The sequence below is a fragment of the Diorhabda sublineata genome, chromosome 1 (genome assembly GCF_026230105.1).
Source record: "Diorhabda sublineata isolate icDioSubl1.1 chromosome 1, icDioSubl1.1, whole genome shotgun sequence".
In the NCBI taxonomy this organism is placed as follows: Eukaryota; Metazoa; Arthropoda; class Insecta; order Coleoptera; family Chrysomelidae; genus Diorhabda; species Diorhabda sublineata.
The window spans coordinates 17,960,960-17,983,269 of record NC_079474.1 but is presented as its reverse complement, the minus strand read 5'-3'; the positions used below and the strand labels follow the sequence as shown (position 1 = coordinate 17,983,269).

Here is a 22,310-nt window from a genome sequence, read left to right as displayed (position 1 = left end):
TGAGTGAGACTCCATTGGGTAATCGAGTTTACATGACGTTGTAAAGACCAAATGAGGATTCTGATCAGTGTTTGGAGTTCAATCGAAATTTACACAAAGTTTTGCGTCGGTATGTAGCATTGGGTGAAACATAACTCTATCATTTCACAACGAAGTTCAATCGATAGTCACCCAAGTGAACTGCGCGTCATGAACAGACTCCAAAGCGTTGGAAGACTCAGAAGTCGACTGGTAAGGTAATGGCAACAAAACTTTGGAATGTGCGTGATATAATCATCGATTATCATAAAAAGGGCAAAACCATAAACACGACTATTACGTAGTGTTGTATGAAAGACGAAAACGCAAAAATGATGCGATTTGGAAATGAAGAAAATTTGAAAAATAGATGAAAATATGAGAAAATTATATTAAATTGCTTCCGTATCTCCAGATTTGCTCCCCACAGACAATTTTTCTTGTTTTCATACCTAAAGAGGTATGGCCAGGATTTTTTTATGTTATAGTCCACCTGTTACTGGTTGAAATAGAATCATTTACTATCTCCGAGTATGTGGTTTACGTTTGACAGGAAACATTTTCAACAAGTTTGCTCAAAACGATTCCAAAAGAACCAGAAACCTAAATTAAAATCCTCTATTTGAGGCACGATTTCAAGACACTAGTATAAATACACTTTCTAAGAAGTAATAGCATACTCTGAAGATGCTCGACTCGATACAATTCGACTTATAGGCGATCCAAAGGTAATCAGAAGATTGGACAGCTTAGAGCATAGAACAAAGGTCGCCGATCTGACTCGGTACTATCGATACTACTAGGGCAAATGATCTTCCGAGTTGTCTAACATAATCCCACCTAGAGCAGTTTTTACAAGACCTAATCAACAGGCAAAAGGGGCTCGTAACACCACATTCGTTTTCAAAATATCAATTTATCGGGACTCCTCTCTTTGGAAAAATGTTAACCTGTGGAATCAGCTACTAAGATACGTCTTTTACGAACATTACAGCTACAGAAGCTTAAGATCAATATCCACTGGCATCTCCACACGGCAGCCACCACTCGAACTACTCGTGGTAATAGGGTTCATCCTCTAGTGCTGCTTTTTACATAAAAAAATCTAAGCCAGAGAAAATGTCAAACAATTGAACATTTACAAAAAAGGACAATAAGCTTTTCTATATTTTAAAACGGACAGCTAGCCATCAAGTACATAATTATGAAATTATTATTTTAAATATATAAATATCAAGATAAAATGTCGCCATGCTATTAATAATTATTTCCTGTCAATCGTGAAAACGTCGATTAGTTGAAAATTATCTAGTAACTTACCAAGGAGCGTTAGACTTTTTTAAAATTTTTACAGAAACAGGTTTTAACTTTCAATTAATAGTGTTAGTTCACTATTTGCAAATATATACAATTGAAACATTTTAAAACACAAAGTAATCGAATCTAATATTATCTTTTGTGGTTTTCATTAATTGTGAATGTTACAGGAAAACCAATATTCAGAGTGGAACAACCTAATGAAATGATGAGTGAATTCATTAAAGAAAACATTAAAACGTGGGTTGAAAAGTGAAAGAATTCGACAATAAAAATGGAAGAAAACAGAAAATAATATAAAAAATACGAATACTGGAAAGTTTCAATTGGCTACCCTAATTCTATAAGAAAAATTAGAAAACATTGAAGAGATCATGCTCTTTCGAATCATGAATAACACCTTTAAAAAATTAAATGAAATACTAAATCTAACTTTAATTAGACCCGAGAATATTTGAATTGACAGCAAATACTGACAGCATTTTTGACATGAGAAAGCTTGATATAGATGAAGTAGGAAGGTAAGTAGCAAAACACCCAATAAAGTAGACAAGAATAGCGAAAAATATTGAAGTCTGGATCTGTAGAGTTTTATTTGAAAAACGTTAGCCCAACCAATATAAAAGCTGAATTATAATTTGACTTTCATATGTCAATTTTGGGACAGTCATTGTATTGTATACACTCTTTGATATATATCTCTTTCTTATTAAATACCGTTGCTTTTTTCATTCTGTTTCATACTGTTTGTAATCTCCGCTTTTATTTTGCCGTTATTACTGTTTGCAAAAGGTGTGACTTGTTTATTTGTTCTTATTTTGATATTAGCCTAACCTTGTTTCCATTTTCTCGTTTATTATTATTGTTTTGCATTGGAACTTCTTTTTTCCCATAAAGATAATTCTCTGCCTCTCTCCACATTTTCGTCGTCTACAACTTCATTATTGTTCGCATAATCTTCAGAGTCTGTATCCATTTTAGCTTGTACTTCGTTTTGACTTTCATCCTCATTTTCATTCTCGTTTTCTTCAGCTTCAATATCATTATTATCATCGTCTATTTCGTTAAACCACGTTATTTATTATTTATTAGGTAGCCATCGATAGTGAACGTTTTCATTGAATTTTAAAGGCATTAGCCCACGCAATATAAGAGCTGAACTAGATTCGAATCTTAGTGAGACAGCACCTTCATTATCAACAGTAAAATATCGGGTAGCAGAGTTAAAACGAGGCCGTACCAACTACGAAGACCAGCATCGTAATGGTCGACCAAATGAGGTGACGACTCCAGAAATGTTGAAGAAAATCCACTGCAGATATAGTAAGCATTTCAAAACGTGGGGTACATCGCAAATTAACTGAAAATTTGGACATGATAAAGCTGGGCGCGGCGTTAAGTTTTTCGTTTCATTTTCATAAAAAAGATAATAAATTTTCTCTAATGGCATTGAGACTTATTTAACTGGTCCTTCTTTAAATAATCATATGTTCAATAAAACGATAAATAAAATAATTTAATGGTATTTATATTTCTAACATATAGTCTCATCAATAGCTTCTAATGTCTACCAAGGTCGCCGGATCTAGCACCAATCAATTTTATTTCAATTGCATACATTTTTTTAATAGATATGATAAAATACTGACTATTATTCTATCACATTGTATTAATCACTACCAGCAACGGACTTCAACGTATTTCGAGAGGAATTTTTTTGAGAAATTTCAAAATAAAAATTGTAACCATAACAACGATGTCTTTCTCTTTACAAGGTTAACCAGTTATTTATATATATGATTTGATTTATACAGTTTTTTCTAATAATTCACTCTCTACTTTATTTTTAATTATAGATAATATATCCTGATATCCAATGAATAATTATTGATATCGAACGTGCGTTTGGTTGAACACAACGAAAAGAAATAGGAAAAACAATCGATAAAGTTGTAGTTCTTCCCAAGAAAATTTATGTATAACTAGATCTAGATATGAAGAAATCGTTTACGGTTAAACACTGTGTAAGAATGGGAATAGTCAGGTAAACGATTTACGACATCTGTCGGCGTGTTGAGACAGGTATTTCGATCGAAAGAAAGCCAGGATCAAACAGAAAAGCAAAAAAAATGCCAAAAATATAGAAAGAAGCTTTGGTTAAAGCGGCTACAGAAATCTGGGAAACAGTTTGTGTAAATTGGGGAGAAATTTCAAAATTGATAAGAAATATGTAAGAAACATACTAAAGATACATAATTTAGCTCAAAAAATCAAGAAAATCGGCACCAAATGGAACAAAAATTGAAACATAAAAGTCACAGTGACAACGAGATTTCGCCCACTAAAGGTTTGGAAATTGTCGACTACGAGTTATATTTTACGAGGGTTGCTAGTTAAGTTTTTAGATATGTCAAATCTAACATTGCTATAGTAAAGTTTGACATTTTTAATGGTGAAAGTACTTAGAACGTGTTGTCATAAGATGGCTATTTGAGATTTTTACAGATACACCAAACATTCATCTTGGTCAAATGGAATTGAATCGCGAACATTTTTGTGAGATTATTTCCTATGACCTTCGACGTGGATTAAACCAACAGCAGTGTGCAGATAAACTTGCTTCGACTTTTGGTGATGAAGCATCATCTCGAGCAACCGTATTTCGAATTCCATCATACTTTGAAAAGGTCATCAAAAATCGACTGTAGTGCCAGAAACATCGATGCCGGGCGAAAACTGATATAGATTCAATATGTTATGAACAGTCGACGTCAAAAAGATTTGTTCGTGTCGATTGGTGCAAATAAATGTTGAAAAAATTCAATCGCAGCGCTTCGGAAGACGTCTATATGTAGCATATGAAGTTGCAACTATACAAGAATCGACTGCCAAATCCAACCAAAAAGTAGTAATTATTTAGTTTAAGTTGCATCTCCCGATTTCCTTGAAATTTTAGTATGTTGTGGAGAAAATTATGCTGATTAATTCAATATATATAGGGCGCGGAAATTATTCCTTCACATATGTTTTCTAGGTTGAAAATTTAGATAGGTTAGGTTAGGCTCAAACTCAAATATTGAGCGACTTTGGCGAGATATTCGTGATAAAATATCTCGTTTTGAAATAACTAGATCTCATTATTGTTAATATTTTGGGGTATTTCTATTTAAAAGACATTATTCATATTCAAACAGAATTGAAGCAATTATTGTAGAAATGTCACGAATGCATCCAATAGAAATTGATGATTATTTGTGTAAATAAGTTTAAATAAATTGTTAGAAATTGATAGGTGTCATTACATTAGTTGTGGGTGGGGGGTGTTGAAAGGTAGTCTAAATTTTTAACAGACCTCACCCCCGCCTTTAATCCTCTCCAACATCAAGTATTTGCAGATTAAAGAATCTAAATATATATATATATATATATATATATATATATATATATATATATATATATATATATATATATATATATAACTGTATAACATACTGAAATTTCAAGGAAATCGGGGGTATGCAGCCTAAGCTAAATAATAACCCAAAAAGTTATTCGCAGCAAATGGTGGCCTGTTTTGAAGAAACTACACATGAAGAATTAAGAAAGTCACTTTTGAACAAACTGTTCCAAACGCCAGATTTAGTATCTCATAATTAATTGCAACATTTGAAAAGAAAAATTAGGAAAGCGAGCCGACTGAGTGCTGATTCAGTTATATAAAATGTGTGTAATTAGAGTGTAGTAACCACGGTTTAATAAAATGTGGAAATTAACAAATTAAAACCATTTTTTTTTGAAAATTGCAAATAGTAAATAGTATGGCGATTCAGATGTAACCGGTCAACTTCTAAATTGTCCCTCCCTCTATCAAACAACTCTCGTATTTGGGTATTGAGTATTTTTGAATAATATTCATTTCATAACATAAGTAGAACGAACATTTATTGATTTCAAATTAGCCTTCAGCTGAATAAAGTTACTCTACACACTATCTGTAAACGAAGAACAATCAAACATTGCAAAATTTATTTGTGCTTGTACAAAACAAATAAAGATGGAAATTTATAATTAGATTTCGATTATTTCTAAAGGAAAAACAATGTTTTGGTTACTAGTTTTCGTCTTTTTTGGTCTCATCAGTACAATGACATATAAGCTTCATAATCTTTAATTTAAACAGATTTGGATAAAGCACATTCTATAATACAACAACAATTACTTGTTATTTTTCCATCCCCAATCATGAATTCTACATTTCCTATGCACCACCATTATCACAAAACGATTGTACTTCTGTTCGCCGTAAAAACGAACGGAATCAAGTTTCGCTCAACAAAATATTTTTATTTTACGAAAAAAAAAACTCACTACAACGTTCGCATACGTACGATCGAAGTGAATAAAAAAATATTATTGAAAATAATACGGTAGTACCGCGCGGCGGTGTATTTCGATTGATACTGATTCAGTACGACTATTATTGTATTTGACGAAGTATCACAGTCATTGAGAGTACCCAACATGGTGATACTAACCAGTCGGACACCCAGCGTTTCCCACCGACGCTAAAAACCCGCGCACGGTACCATATAAACACATCGGCGGGGTTTTTCAAAATGGGTATGGACCAGATATTTTCGCTATTTCTGTCTTTATCGTGTTCAGGTGTTGATTATTGTCGTTTTCAATTTATTGCGCGTTGGAAGGAAAACCCCGCATTATTCATTTTTTTGCAAGAAGAAATAATTGATCGTTAGTTTTGGGTCGTCAACTTTATATAGGGTGTAGACAAAGTGTTAAGCGTTCTGGAATATTCAAAATGTTCAGATACAATTTTTATTAAGAAGTTACGGAAAAAAATTGAAAATAAATAGTAGCAGAAGTCAAAATTAGGAAACAATTGTGAACCAGCAGTTCTATATTCATCAGAAATATGGACGATAACAAAAGAAGAAGAGAATAAACTGGAAATATGGGGAAGAAAATATATGGCGTTGTCAAAATGGAGAAGCCGTACAAACACAAAACAGATTAGGACACGTTGCTAAAATGCGACAGCAGAGAATTGTGGGAGGGAGGAGAAGGAGAGAAAAAAAAGCAGAGATATAGGTGAGATAGGAAAGATTGAATCGAGAGAAGTAACGAAGGACCGAGGAAAGTAGAAAACAATAGTAAAGAAGAAGCAACGTATCAATATCAAAATTCTCGTTAAATTGAAAAAAACTCGACTGAGTGCTATAAATTGTTGCAAGAGGCCTAAGGGGATAATTCTCTATCTCGTGCACGTGTTTTTGAGCAGTGTAAACGCTTTAGTAAAGGCCTAGAAAGCACTGAAGATGCCCAGAGCCTCGGTCAGCCTGTGACTGTTTCAACTTCGGAAACAGTGACCAAAATCAACCAAATTGTGCGCGCAGATCGTCGAATTAGCATCCGGATGATTGCCGAGGCTGTAAACGCTGATAAACAAACGGTTAGAAAAATTTTACACGAGGAATTACACATAACAAAAAATCTGATTCCTGACCAAAAGCTCTTGCTTCAATGGGTCTGCTCAGATTTCCTTGGAAGGTTAGAAAAAGATCTGCTTTGAAAGTGACTCGATTTGAGTACATGGAAGCGGTAAAGCAAAAAACGGCAGAGCTCCTAAATGCCCTCACCAGCACTGTTTCGATCAATGGAACAATGGAAAAAACGTATGGAAAGGTGTGGCGAGGGGTTGGGAGTATATTGAAAGGGAGCAATAGAACGTAGAATAATTTTTAAAATAAAACCTTTTTTCGTAACCAGTCTAAGAGATTTCTAATTAACAAATTTTGTTTATTTTCTAATAATCACTCTGTATATATTATCATATTTACAATATCCGTTGATCGGTCGTTTTGTTTCTGTCTTTATCTAAATATGGCTTCTACTTTTGACCTCGGTACAGCAGTTAAGTTACTTGCCACTCCTTTAAGGATTCCTGTTCGTTTCATTTTACACATCTTGTGTTTACTATTATTTATTGTTTTGATACTAGAATGATATTTCTATAAAATGCGGCTGCATTTCGAAAAAATTCAATTCCGTAAATAATAATTTTAAATAACTCCGTATAAATTATATTATTCGACTTCAAAATGCGTCAACTTCGATTGGCGAATGAAGTCTGCTTGTAATTGCTAGTTAACAACTTATGAATCGCTGATTAGTCTGCATACAATTTGCGTAAATACATCAATATATTTTGCAAGTTTTTGAACCATTATTTGAAGTACCTCCAAAACATATGATTCGAACGCATCGACCTCTTCTTCAGATGTAGAAAAACGTTCATCTCGTAATTTATTTTTGACCATCGGGAAAAAGAGGGTGTCAAACAAAGACTGTAGGCGGATGATCTATCAATTGTTCAAAAACGTTTTTGTTTGAACTGATGTGTGAAAGCCCTTTGTACCAATCTATACAAGTTGTATTTTGAGCGGTCAAATTATGCTGTATCCAACAAATCTTTTTGATAACCAAATGTTGCTAGTACGAGTTATAAACTATACCCAAACAAAGCGAGCTACTGCTGTGCGATTATTCGCTGTGCTCGTACTATGTAAACTAGCCTTTAGATATCTATTGTGGAAAATATTATGATTCTCAGTTACTGAAGTAAGTCGTCTTTTCAATTCTTCTTTATCATTTCTTAGAGTTGTTATTGAAATTATGCAAATACATACTGAGATCTGCACTTTGCTCTGGTGTCGCCTAGTTGACTGTTGCTTCAGTTTTATCCAAGTTCGGATCTAGTTTCAGAGAATTTTACCGTTTCTCCGTAATGTATTGATGATGTTGCATGGAGCTCTTTCGAATGTCATGTGATGTCTCCATAGTAGTGGTGAAGTTGGCTAACACTTTTACTACTATTATTTCATTCCCAATCGAATTTATGTTGTGTTCGTATCATAGTCCCATTCCCCCCTTTTAGCTCAGATAAACGTTTTACAAACTCTTGAGATGTGTTATCAAACGCTTGCTAGATTCGCCAGAAGAGAACATTTGAACATTAACGTTTTCAAGAGAATTGGCAGTAGAAAATTCATTTTGTTACATCGAAAATGATCCTTTCATATTTTCGATTGTTTTGAAAAAAAAAATGGGACAAAAAACTAAGTTGAAATCGAAGCAAAAAATATCTTTCGGTTTTTACATTACCAATCGATTTTTTGCCAAAATAATCAATCAGTTACAGATTAAATAAAGATTAACACATCTGACGTTCATTCAAACATCAACTTTTTCATTCCCCTTTCCTCCCAATTTTTTTATGTAGCATTGAAACGCTTTTTGTACGAATGGTAACAAGTCGCATTAGCGAGTCAGTTAAGGAAGGTTGTCGGCCATAAAAGGAAGAGTTCTTGCGATCTGTTACTGCTAAATACAAGGTGGCTTCGCTATAGTTTAGTATAGCAAAATTTTATACTACGAAAAAAATTAAATATAAAAATAACAATAAATATTAGGGTTATTGAGCTAGAAAGAGGTGCAGTATTCCGAAAGATCTGAGTGTCCTTCGATTTCAAAAATATGGTAAATTACAGTACAAAGAGACGTGGTTTTTACAACAAAAACCCAAGATGCAAAAAAAATGCAAAAACTAATTAAATTATGTTTCTTCATTATGAGAGAGACATGAGAAATCTAGCACTCAGAATAGTAGATCTGATCTGTCACCGCAAGTCTAGTCTGAAAGTTTATTCTGGTCCGTGTGCACATGAAATCAGTGCACTTCTTAAATTATGTTTCTTCATTATGAGAGAGACATGAGAAATCTAGCACTCAGAATAGTAGATCTGATCTGTCACCGCAAGTCTAGTCTGAAAGTTTATTCTGGTCCGTGTGCACATGAAATCAGTGCACTTCTTGCTTGGGAATTTAATAATCGAAATAAGAATTTTCTTAAAATGACGGGCATTAGCGTACAATTTTTAGAGACGATTCTTTTCGGAGAATAAATAAAAATTGGAAGTATTGGGCGTCAAAAATCAAGTTTATTAATTACGAACTAAACTTTTAAAACATAAAAAACACAAGGGTTATGCGGGCGTGGTGCGTGTAAAAGTTTTTACAGCTTATTAGTTGGAAATAACAAAGCATCAGAAAAAAATTTGCGTTAGAGATTTGAAACGAATAAAAACTTTTCGTAGAAGTACAATAAGTCTAAATAGCCCTGGCAATGTTTGGCATCTATTGAGAAACAAATGATCCCAAATTTTAATAAACCAATGATTAATGAATTCATTCCGAAAAGGCACACACGTATTGATTTACGATTCCTGCGTCTTTAGGGAAATTTTTTTCGTAATCAGCATTTTTTAATAAAATTTGCTAAGCCTGATTAACGATTTAATACTGCAAAAATAATATTTTTAGACATGGCATCGCCACTGACAAGACAAAGAAAGTAATAGAGAAAGAATAATTGCTTATAAGTTGACATTGTTCATTATAGAATTTTTTTTGGTCAGTTGGATTCAGAAAATTATGAAACAAACTGTTGAAATCATACAAGGGGTGGTTCAATTTTATAATCGAACAATAGGTGGCATTAATAAGTTGTAGCACTATATATTTGTACACATCGACTTTGTTTTGGCGTAATTTAGCAATTGACTAAGTTTATGCACAAAAAGGAAGCAACTTTTAGTGATGAAATACCATCAAAAAACTTTGTTTTGCAGAATATCGTCATGGTTGTGCGTCCATTAGTACTGAAGGTCGAGAAAGTCGTTCAAAATCGATTGTCATTTGAAGAAACATCTGTCATTTGAAGAAACATCGATGCTGTATACAACATAATTAAAAAAAATCGACATGTGACTTAGAGACAGTTAGAGGTTTTTCTTAGGATAAAGTAGATTGCAATACAATCAATATCAGTAAGATATGTTCCAGATAGATTTCGCATGTGGAAAAGAAGCTGTTGAGGACTTTCGAAACCATGTTTCTAGGATAACAGCTTCAGAGAGGGGGAAAATGTTTCCAGAATTTGTTTGAGGTTATAAAAAATGTATAGTTCTTTATAACGAATATTTCTAAAAAAAATAAACATTTTGTTTCTAATTTATTCGCTTCTGAAATGTTTCCAGAATTTGTTTGAGGTTATAAAAAATGTATAGTTCTTTATAACGAATATTTCTAAAAAAAAATAAACATTTTGTTTCTAATTTATTCGCTAATGTATAACATTTTGTAAAAACTTATAAAGGTAATCCTTGTATTGAAATAACGAAAAAATCAATTATATCTTGCTATTAATTTCGATATAAAGACACAACTTTTGCATGGGTCACCCTGTATATCAACTAATAACGGTAATAAGTTAATAGGTATGCACATATTAACTAGTAACATCAAGCTCATTCAGTTGCGCTTTTTATTTTCGAACGCGGGAAAAATCAACAAACCGTTCTCCGAATGGGAAATAAATGGTGATATCAAATTATTGGAAACTATAAAGAGTATCGTTTAATTTTCTACCGCGCGCGTGTGTGTAAAATATAAAAAAGAATATTAAAAACACCGAAATGCTTAATACAAACAAATAGGTACTAAGAAAAACGAATAGAACTACGTTAAGTAGTATAATCACGATTAATTGGAAAGAGTGAACGTCCCCTGAAGAATTTTTATTTATTTATTTGTATTTACAAGACGTTAAATCATATATTACAGCATTTCCAATGTTCTAGGAAAGTTATTAACATTATATATTTATTCGATGTTGTTAAATAGGAAATCTTTTCCTATTTATCACAAGGCACTACAACAATCGTAAATTGGAAGACGTGTGTATTCCAGAATTCTGAATCACTCTGGTACGAACACGTAGACACCAAAATAAAGAAGGTTCTGGGAAAAGCCTTCAGCTGTATATGTAGTATTTGACTGAAGATCTATATCTGGAGGTAGACTTCGATGGTTAAACTCATTTTCATATATGGAGCCATCGCTCTGTACGGATGAAATAACAACTGGATAAAATTCAGTATCTTTGGGTCAAAAAAAAAGGGCTTTTCGAATCCTATTGAAACCTCAACCTTTGGACAATACAATTTCGGAACCACGTACGAGAATCTGGACGTAAATTGAGGATGAATGACAAATTATGAAGGAGTCGTAATCAAATGGGGCGTTAATAATAGGTACTAATAACATTACTGACAGAGCATAGTGGACGAGGCTATACTAAATAATGGTACTCTACAAGATGAAAGGCTTGGCCGCAGTAGTACACTTCAAGTCTTTGGTGGAAACAGATAGATCCATATATTATGAATGACCTTAATTTTTCATTTAGAATCGATTTAAAAATGTTTTGTATGTGTGATACTCAATTTCTATAACTCCAGTGGTTTTTTTATGTTTGAGCAATTTTTTGGTGACCCCAATCCGTCAAGTAATATCGGTTTTTATATATAAGAACTCCTACTCAAATTAAACACGTCGTAACTAGTTAAGACTAGTCTCTAACTTTATGAAGAGTACAATCGGTTTAATTTTTTTTAGTCATTCTCTCTTTGCTTTTAAATTGAAATCGAATTAGGTTTTTATAATAAAAAAAGTATGGAATGCGATAAATGCTAAGTTGCCCCACAACAACTCAATCGGTTTGAGATCCGGCGACTGTGACGACCAAATCATTACTTTGAGTTCATTTTTCCTTTCCAATTATTTCAAATACTCTTTGCACAGATTCGAGGAATCCGTTCCTCCAAAAAAAAATTCTTCTCTTAGACCTAAAAACCTCAAATTTTGATTCATCACCCCACTCTCTAGCACACTTCATGCGTCCAATTTTTATGTTTTCTTTTCATATTGCAGCCTATTCATTTTATTTTGACGTCTTAAAAGGATGTTTCTCCACAGCTACTCCTCCAAAAAAGCCTATTCACTGTAGCTGCTATCTCTGGGTCCGTCAATCGTCGATAACGATCAACCGATAGTTCCTTTACTATTTAAGACATTATCATCATCATCAAGCCTTTCAATCCCATGTGGATTATGGCTATCGCTTTTGGCGCTTTAAATCCTTTTTGTTAGGTGGATTACCTCTAGTTTTCTTTATAGTTTATCGTTTGTTTTGGCTGCTTTTGTTATTATTTATATACTTTTGGTTTCCGGCATTTTGCTCTCCAGTTTTCTATATTGAGTGCTCTTAAGTACTCCTCTATTTCGTTTCCCCAAGTTTTTCTCGGCTTTCCCCTTCTCCTTGGCCACAATGGGATACATTGCGTTATTATTTCGAACATTTCAATTGGTTTTCTTCTCATTATGTGCCCGGCCCAGTTAAGCCTTTGTGCTTTTATGTTTCTCACTAAATTCTCCTTCACCAGTTCTCTCTTGATTTATTCGTTTTTCTTTACTCTTCTTTCTCCTTTCTGAGTTATGTTTGGGTCCGTTATAGTTCTCATTATCTTTCTTTCGGTTCTTTTAAGTTCTTCTTCTTCTCTTTTGTTTATTACTGTTGTTTCCATCGCATATGTGATTACTGGTCTTATTAGGGTTTTGTACATTTTTATTTTGTTTTTTTTTGGTAATGTTTTTGTTTTAGTTTTTGTTTCTTTCATAGGCTTGATTGCCCTTTTGTATCCTATCCTTTATCCTCTCTCTGGTTGTTTGTTCCAACGTTATTCCTAGATAGTTAAAGGTCGATTTTAAACATACATCTATGGTGGAATTCTAGCATGGGAAAAATTTTGGATTCAAAGGAGATGTTGAAAATGCAGTGCCAAAATTTTTTGTACTCAAACCCAGAGTTTTACGAAGGTCCTAAAAAACTTTTTTAACGTATGTACAAAGACTGACAATATTTATCGTATTTATTGGTTCCTTTTTGGCACCAATATAGGATTTGCTTCCTCTGCACGGCTTTGTTTGTGTGGTTTGTCCAAGTGCTCGAGAACGTTCGAAAATTTGAGTTACAAGCAAAAATTCAGCAGCACCGCGGTCAGAAAACTGTTCATGGTTCACGTGATGTGTTCAATTTTGAAAAGTTTGTGCAATATATAAACAATACGTAATGAATTTATTTCACACTGTGTAAATCTACTTTAACAGCAACATTTATGTCTTTTATTACCTTAACAATTTTTTTAAGTCCATACCATAAATAAATAACAAAGTCAGTAAACTTCAAACATTAAAAAAAATCTATTATAATTTTATTGCCGCTTACAATCCATTGCATCATCGGTATTCAAGTATTAAAGTTCGTATAATAATGAAGAGTTACGTAATTTTTTTTTCTACGTTCGTATACCATCTGGTTTATGTATCGTGCATTAGTTTTTGGTACATTAATCGAGAGTGCACCATTAATATCCTGACCTAATAATCCCACTATCCAATTTGGTCGATTTAAATCCAAAATGAGCCACTAGTTAACCGAATTTAATCGTAGTGATTATTTTTATTGAGAATACAAAAATAATTCTGCAATAACAAAATAAAATAATTTTTTTTTCAATGTAAATTATTTCGTCACGCACTGCAACTGTCTAGCGAAACGATTTTTCTTTTCTATTCATCTCAACGTCATTATACGGATTTGCAATCTTTTGGCATATATGTACTTGTGTACGTACGTCCAAGGTTAGTGAGTTCTATTTAATCCCAGTCAGAAATCTTAAACAGTGTTGTCAGATCTATTAGATAATCGGAACTACTCTATAAATTCTTTTTTTTTTTTGTTTCGATACGTCATTTGAATTTAGTATATTCGCATTGTACATTATCAGAAAATTTGTTGTATTATTATTAATTCTGCTCTTACGGCAGTTTTTTCGAATTTGTCGTAGTTTTCGAGTTATTCGCAATTCAAAATATTTTTGAGTGTATAAACCCATTTTAAGGTGAACATTTTGAGGTTAGCAAAAAATACCTAGGATACTTTTTTGTAGAAAATTCTTTCTACATTTTTTTGTTAAGGCAATTTTTCGAATTCGTCGTAGTTTTCAAGTTATTCGGGATTCAATATTTTTGTGAGTATATAAATCCATTTTGATGTGAAAATTTTGAGGTTAGGAACAAATACCTGGGATACCTTTTGGTAGAAAATTTTGTCTACATTTTTTTGTTAAGGCAATTTTTCGAATGCGTCGTAGTTTCCAAGTTATTCGCGATTCAATATTTTTGTGAGTATATAAATCCATTTTAATGTGAAAATTTTGAGGTTAGCAAAAAATACCTGGAATATTTTTTTGTACAGAATTTTTTACTTTACATTTTTTGTTAGAGCAGTTTTTTCGAATTCGTCGTAGTTTTCGAGTTATTCGCGATTCAACTTTTTTTTGAGTGTATAAACCCATTTTAAGGTGAAAATTTTGACATTAGGAACAAATACCTGACTTACTTTTTTGTACAGAATTTTTTACTTTACATTTTTTGGTACAGCAGTTTTTTTCGAATTCGTCGTAGTTTTCGAGTTATTCGCGTTTCAAAATTTTTTTGAGCTTCATGTCCCAAAATTTGGAAAATCCGTGGTCGGAATTTTGTTAAGAGTTGCTAGACCCAATTTAATTCAAGGTTTAAGCTCAAAATCGCCTAATTTGCCTGTACTATAAAATATATGAAACAACGCCATTCGCGTTCCTAATTTAATTGCTTAGAATTTATATATTTTGCATATCTAGACCAAACTTCTTTCTAATAACATCAAGTTTTTAAACATCGCCTAAACAGAACCGGATTTACAGTTTTTTCATAACAAATTCCCACTCATCCCCAACTCTTATTTGAAGACATAGATTAAAAGCATGTGACATAAAAAATGCGCAAAATTTGTTGAAGTAATCGATTATCTTGTACAAATATCAACTTAATTGGGTTAATTTTTTTAAAAATTGCTTTTTAATGTCATAATATCAGAAATAGTATCATATCTCAAAAAATTAGAAAATCTCTTTCATTGTATTTTTAGTGCAAGAAAATATTTTCTCAAATTATGTCACGTAAATAGTTGCAATTGCAATAACAGTTTTTGAGCAGGGCTGGCAGGGAAATATGATTCAAGAAATAATAGACCAATTAAAAATAGGGTGATAAAACAAATTGATTAGGTTGTTAATAGGATTTTGCAAGGCAACACTGTTCGGTAATTTCTGACTGCATTAGTTTAGACGAACCCCACTCAAGGCACTTTTATTGAATGAACAGAAAACACGCACGATAATAAATTTATCGGGTGTAAGTTGCCTGTTTCATTCGACCTGAAAAAAGTTATTCTTTTAAAAAATAACCATTTTCAAATTATATATAAATTCGTATGAATTTTATTAAAAAAATAATAACAACGAGATCTCCCACTCGTCCGTCTGCCAATTTCGTCGATAGAATTTATAAGTCCAATTAAGACGCGTGTCGACCGTACGAGTATCTAGCCGTCGAGGCGCTTCTATAAAAAGACGCCCGGCACCACCACGCGTTATTTTCTGACGCGAAGCGTCTCCATTTAAGGCCTCATCTGTTTTAGAGTTTTGGCACAACAGTTCAATGAGAAACCACTTTGATCTTGTCGAAATAAAAGCTAAAATAATAAAGAAATTCATCGATATTTCATAAAGATTTTAATAACGGAAAAATATTTTTTTATCTTCTATTAATTCACGTATTAAATATTCCACAATCAATAGTATCTACTATGATATACGAGGGCGGTTTGAATATGAACGAAACAAACGCTTTCATATATTTTTTTCGAAAATATCTACCAAAAATTTACCGGTTTTCTAGATAATCTTCCTAGTTTTATATTTTGCCACCTCTCCCGAAGCTTGTTAATAACGATAAGGGTATTACATACAATAATTAAATGGTTTTAATAGTCAATTAAATAATTTATTCAAGGGTTTTCTTTGATAATGGAAATTGTTTGTATTTGTGCATTTTTTTTATATAAAAATCAAGAGAGTAAACCGTTATAGTTTGTTAATTTCTCTTTAGCGTTTTTGTTAATTTGTTTTCCTTTTAATTTATAATAATTATCAGTTATCTTCAGAATTCGATTATTAGTAAGTTCTTTATATGATGTATTCTTTTCTATTAGTTAGATTGTGGCAAAACAAATTCCACACCATCGGCAATATATAAAAGAACAAAAGAACTGGGTTCACGGGTTGAACCGCGTTAAAGTTTTAAATATTCTTCACGTTCTGGCTATTAAACTATTACTTCAAAACGTATTATTAAGGTCTCCGTAGTGTAGTGACTCACATGCGGGAGGTCCTAGGTTCAAGTCGCGCTGATGCCATTTTTATTATTTTTCTCCTTACGTAGTAATAATTATTTTCACATGCCGAAGAGAAAAATTCGTGTTGTTTTGTTAATTTGTTCTAATCTTGATTAAAATGTTCAAAATCTTAATAAATATATAACATATTTTATAAAGAAAATAAATAACTTGTGTATTTTGATAAAATTTTCGCTAGAAGAAAAAATATTGCATGCAATTCGCGTGTAAATCCCTTTATAGATTCATATGATTGTCAATTTTGCCTTAGTATAGTTATAGCCGTAGATAAATTATAGTATAGTTCTAGGTTCGTAGGTGTGGGCGGCCGTAGGCTTTCAAATAAGCCCGTCGTGCCCCACTTGACTTTACCAAAGTCCGATGTTGTTTAATGTTCTTTGATGTATTTAGGCAGGTACTGGGGTTTAAATCGCGACCATGTGAGTGCAGGACACTAACAGATAACGAGGTTTACAGTTTCGTCCTTCTCCATGCACACCGGATCATCCATGATGCTCATGGTATGAAAGTGACGTCTCAGATGGCAGTGTCCGGTTAGAAGTCCGCTCACTAGTCTGATTTCGCGAAATTATAGTATTAAACTTGCGGTAATGTAGATCATAACTCATTTGATGAATTACAGTAAACGTGACAATTATTGACATATATTTGTACTTACCACATTGCCTGTACTGAAACTGGTTTGAATATATGATGTCTATCACAGACGCTGATACTGAAACCTCTGAAAAAAATAAACTCGATATTAATCTAATGAAAAAATGGTCCAGAAGAATTGCTTTGCCTAATGCCACCTTATAATCCAGACCTTACCCTAATTTACAACTTTAGATTCCATGAAATGAAAACTACATTGAAAGTTTTTTCTGAACGTAACGGGAAAACTCGTAAAAACCTAAAGAAAAGTCTAAATGGAAAACCTCGCAACTCCAGACCGCCATTTTGTTTAAAACTCGTACTCCCTGATAATAAACTGTTTTTTTTCAATTATTTTTTCTAAATATAATAACTGGCCAGTATTTTAATCATTTATTTAAAAAACAAGTCAAGTCTTCATTTACTTTTTTCATTTTTAGTATTTAATATATAATGGGAATGAAGTTTGCGACTGAAGCCGATATGAAAAAATTAGAAAAACAATGACCTGGTTATATAAAGTCGTTCAATTAGTTACATACGAGGCTAATTAAATGATTTGTTATCGTATGAATGGTATAGTTTAAACAATACCAAGTTAATTAATTCTGAATAACGAGCTAAGTCCGATCCTGACGTATCGTAATACATTTACAGATCTAACGGTTCTTACGACAATAGAAATGAACGATGTAATATTAATTATGTGTAATTTGTTGTCGAAATACAACTGCGAAAAAAGCAACTGTAATTCTCATTGTCAAAAGTGGCATATAATTTATTACTTTTTGTTTGGTTAATAAATTCGACCCACTTAAAATTTAAAAAAAAATCAATTGAGGTAGCCGGAAATGTATATAATAAATAAATGTTGTTGATATGACTCTATAATACGGTTAAATCATATACTATTTTGGAAATGAGTGAAGAACCGTAGAGTAGAGACCAAAAATCAGTTTGGACTGAAGTCGCGAGAAAGAAAAATCATATTCTGCATAGTTGTAGCAATTGACATCGCAAAATGGATAATCAAAGAATCGATATTGAGCGTTGACTGCCCGGGGGTAGAATCTATCTTCATAATTTATTTTCTGTTTTCTTTGTTGAGCCAGGTACTTCTGGAGCCATCCTCGTATCAACTCGATCATTGATTAGTGTAAAATTTTGCATATAAACCTATTGACATCTGTCATTGGTAAGTAAAAATTTCCGATTCTAACAATTTACGTGCACATATAAAAATATTCCGATACAATCCATAAATTTAGTACATTACATTAGAAAATCTTTCGAAACTGTTTTTTAATAGAAGCCGTTACTTTTCGCCCACCTCTATTCTATACTTTGACCAACCAGACAGCCTGGCTTCGTTTAACTACGTCAAGTTAGTTCTGCGATGTTGACATCTCGATGACCTTCCATCAAACAAGTCACGTGTATCATTCGTATTGAAAGTTGTTCAAACCAAAGATGAGAATCTGAGATTATTGGAAATGTTTTTTACGTTAAAAATAAAATGTGAACTACATAGTTATTTATGAAGTCTTTGTATAAAATAAAAAATAATTAGAAACGCTATTAACAATTAGAGAAAAATAGTTTAGTGAAATTATTTTTGGAAAAATGTGTTGTTTGAATGATGATATTATTCTCTTTAATTTATTTTCGGTACAAAAATAATTAACCAACAGCTTTTTTTCATCCCTCCTTTATTTTCAATTTGTTGTCTATGAACTTCGCTTTTATATACCGAAAATGGAATACACTGATTTCGCTACATAAATAACAAATTCTAATATACGAGGACAGGTCAAAATGTTTTTAACGCTACTCCTAACGATTTCTTACTCAAACAAACGCAAAGCTTAATTAATATTTTTATTTCTTAACCGTCATTTTCCATTAATGGATTTCCTTGTGACTATATAAACCGAACTATGTTTGAGTGTTAAATATACTGAGACCCAAAGAATGTATCGTATCCTTGTTCAATAAGTGGAATGGCTTCAGCTGCAAAAGATCTTCATCTACTATTTCATACGCTCCAAGGAGTTTCTTGCACTTTGATAACGGTTTCGTCGTCTACTTAGCACAAGCTGCACGTTGCACCTTCTTCTAAACCTAACGTCTCCTAGTATGTATTTGAAGCGAAGACTTCCTCTAATCTTCATAGATTTATTATTAAGGTTGATGCAGTCAATAGATCTTCCTTGTTTCTCGATTCCCAAGAGTATCTTTGCCTGTCTAAACCCCTGTAGATTATTCCAGTAACCTCTTTTTTCTAATACTTTTTTCTATTGTCCCGTAGCTGATTCCACAAACGATTCAGGTTCTACAAATGGTACTTCAAACCATGATATTCTGAGCTTTAATGGCTGCTTGACTGTCGGATAAGGTGATAATCTCTTGTTTCCTATAACTCTTTCGACAAATCAATTGAATATATTTCTGCTTGAAAAACAGTTGATGTACTGCCCAAGCTATCACAGTGTTCGGTTCTGTTTTCGTAGCGGCATGTACGTGGAATTATACTGTTGGAAGAGAAAGAAAGAATATCGATATACAACTCTTTATCTCTCTCTCTATTCGTTTCGAATTTCTTTGCCGATATCACCACTCTAAACTTTCGACATCATGGCAATTTAATCAGAATAGAGTGAAGAGAAATAGAGAGTGGTATACCGATGTTTTTTCTTTCTCTAATAAGGACCCATTTGAACAAGCTCCCATACCTCCCATACCATTTGATGGCATTTCTGTTCAATAAGATCAAAATTAATTCTATAGATTAATTTTGAGGTAAATTTTTTCTCCGAGCTAAATATTTTGCATGAGATCATTCGAATGTAAACCGGTGCGCTCACGATATTCATTTAATCGAGCACAAAAATTGACTCTGAATGTATTCTTCGTGATGACTGAAATTTCGTGAAGGTTATTTTCTTTAAATTGTGCCAGGGAAGTCGGTTGGTAAGCTTAAACTCTAGATTTGATATAACCCCAAAGGAAAAAGTCCATAGGTGTTAAATCGAGACTGCGTGGGGATAAATTCATGTCACCTCTCTAGGAGATCAATTTGCCTGGAAAAATTTCACGAATTTGTGGCAGAGATCTATTGGACTCTAAATTCACTGTGTGTCTCCTTTGTCTTTTGGATTGAATGCACTCTAGTAGCGGCAATTTTGCTTGTTGACATGTCCATCAAAATGCAGATCAGTTTTATCAATTCTTGCACCAACTGAGTAAGGGTGCGGCCCCAAATCGTGCAAAACGATAAAAAATGATCTGTCCACGTTTAAAGTAACAGCGCGTTTCTGAATGGAGTTGTTGGGCTCGTCTTTTGAGACATTTTCTTTAAAAATTGAAGGGGTTAAAGGGAATGACGTTGAAATAAAAACATGATTCACGAACTCGACATCGTAGAATAACATTTTGACCAAGAATTTGAATGATTGCTTTCGTTTATTTTACCGAATCAATTGATGGCTTTATTTGGAAAGTTATTTTTAAAAAATGATATCGTTAATTGAAATCGGCGACGCATACATAAATAATTAATGACGAATACAATCGACGTCCATTACGCGCTCCACTTGTCGCCTTTCATCCAACGCTAATGTAAACTCCGTTTTTCATTTTCTACGCGGTTTTGATTCAAAGACGGAAATCGATCGTGAGAGAGAGACCGACGAGTTCTATTTTATACAAGATGGTTCAGCTAATAAATAACGGAATCGACGTCGTGAAAACTTACTTATCAACTTATATCCTCAACAATATACGAGGATATATTAAAAAATTCTTAGCCTACTATAGAACCAAACAAAATTTCAATGTCAAAATATTTTATTACTCAACATATTCTCCGATTAATTGGATACATTTATTACAGAGAACCTGCAACGTTTCTAGACCTTTCAAAAAAAAAATGTTTCTTCTTGCTCTGCAAACCAGACCTCCACAGGAAGAAAATTTACGACCTATTAAACTTTTTTTCAGTTGAGGAAAGAAATGTTAGTCGTACGGAGCCAAATCTGGTGAATAATGGGGGTGTTCTAGTAATTCAAACCCTAAATCACGAATTTATTGCATGGCAGCATGAGATTTGTGAGCAGGGGCGTTGTCCTGCCAAAACCAAACACCTTTGGCTAGCTTTCCGCGTCTTTTCTCTTTAATTTTTTCCCGTAAAGTGGTCAGTAATGTCGATTAGTAATCTCCAGTTATTGTTCTACCCTTATCCTAAAAATCAATCATGATTACTCCATGGCAATTCCAAAAAACTGAACTTTTCCAGCATATTTTTGGACACGAAACTTCTTAAGATTGTCGCCATTTCATCAATTGTTTCTTTGTTTCTGGATCGTAGAAATGTTACCAAGTCTCATCTATAATAACAATTCGGTTTAAGAATTTTACATCGTTTTCAAATCGAGCACAGATCGAACGCGATGCTTCTACCCTCGCACGCTTTTGATCAACATTCAAAAATTTGGGGATCCATTTTGCAGCAATTTTTCTCATGTCCAAATTGACGTGAACTATATGATGAACGCGTTCGTATGAAATATTCAGTGCTTCATATATCCGTTTTAGTTCAATTCGACGGTCTGATAAAATCATGTCATGAACTGCATCGATATTTTCCGGGACTGACACAGAAACTGGCCTTCCCGATCGGTCATCATCTTCAATGGAAAATTTACCTCTTTTGAAGCTTGCAGTCCAATTTTTCACGGTAGCATACGGAGGACATTGATCACCAAGAGTATTAAGCATATCTTTGTAAATCTGCTTACCTCTTAACCCTTTTAAATACAAGTACTTTACTAAATTATTAATTTATTGCGTAGCTCTGGTTTACTTTTTTGACGTCAAGTCTTTTTCTGGCAACTCCTTGTGAAATGTGCTGCTTCTTTTTTACAAATTCAACGGAATCAAATCTTATTTCTTTCAATGTAGTTTTCACAAAGTAAGAGTTCTCTCGGGAACTGTGAGTTCTAGGGTTCTGGTGGGCTGCAAAGATCTACTAGAATGTCGCCGGATGCTACCAGTCACCGGTATT

General features: G+C 33.1%; 1 protein-coding gene across 4 annotated transcripts in view; it reads right to left on the bottom strand.

The window, feature by feature from the left end:
• LOC130452394 (protein phosphatase Slingshot) overlaps nucleotides 1-22,310 on the bottom strand; it is a 109,490-nt gene that overhangs the window by 6,000 nt on the left and 81,180 nt on the right. For 3 of the 4 annotated variants that reach the window (XM_056791646.1, XM_056791645.1, XM_056791647.1), the window contains one exon: nucleotides 17,271-17,336. In XM_056791646.1, the coding sequence (XP_056647624.1) occupies nucleotides 17,271-17,336 (66 nt within the window). Of the gene's footprint in view, nucleotides 1-5,554; nucleotides 5,802-17,270; nucleotides 17,337-22,310 lie in introns of those variants that run through there. The other variant, XM_056791649.1, reaches the window with a different exon arrangement.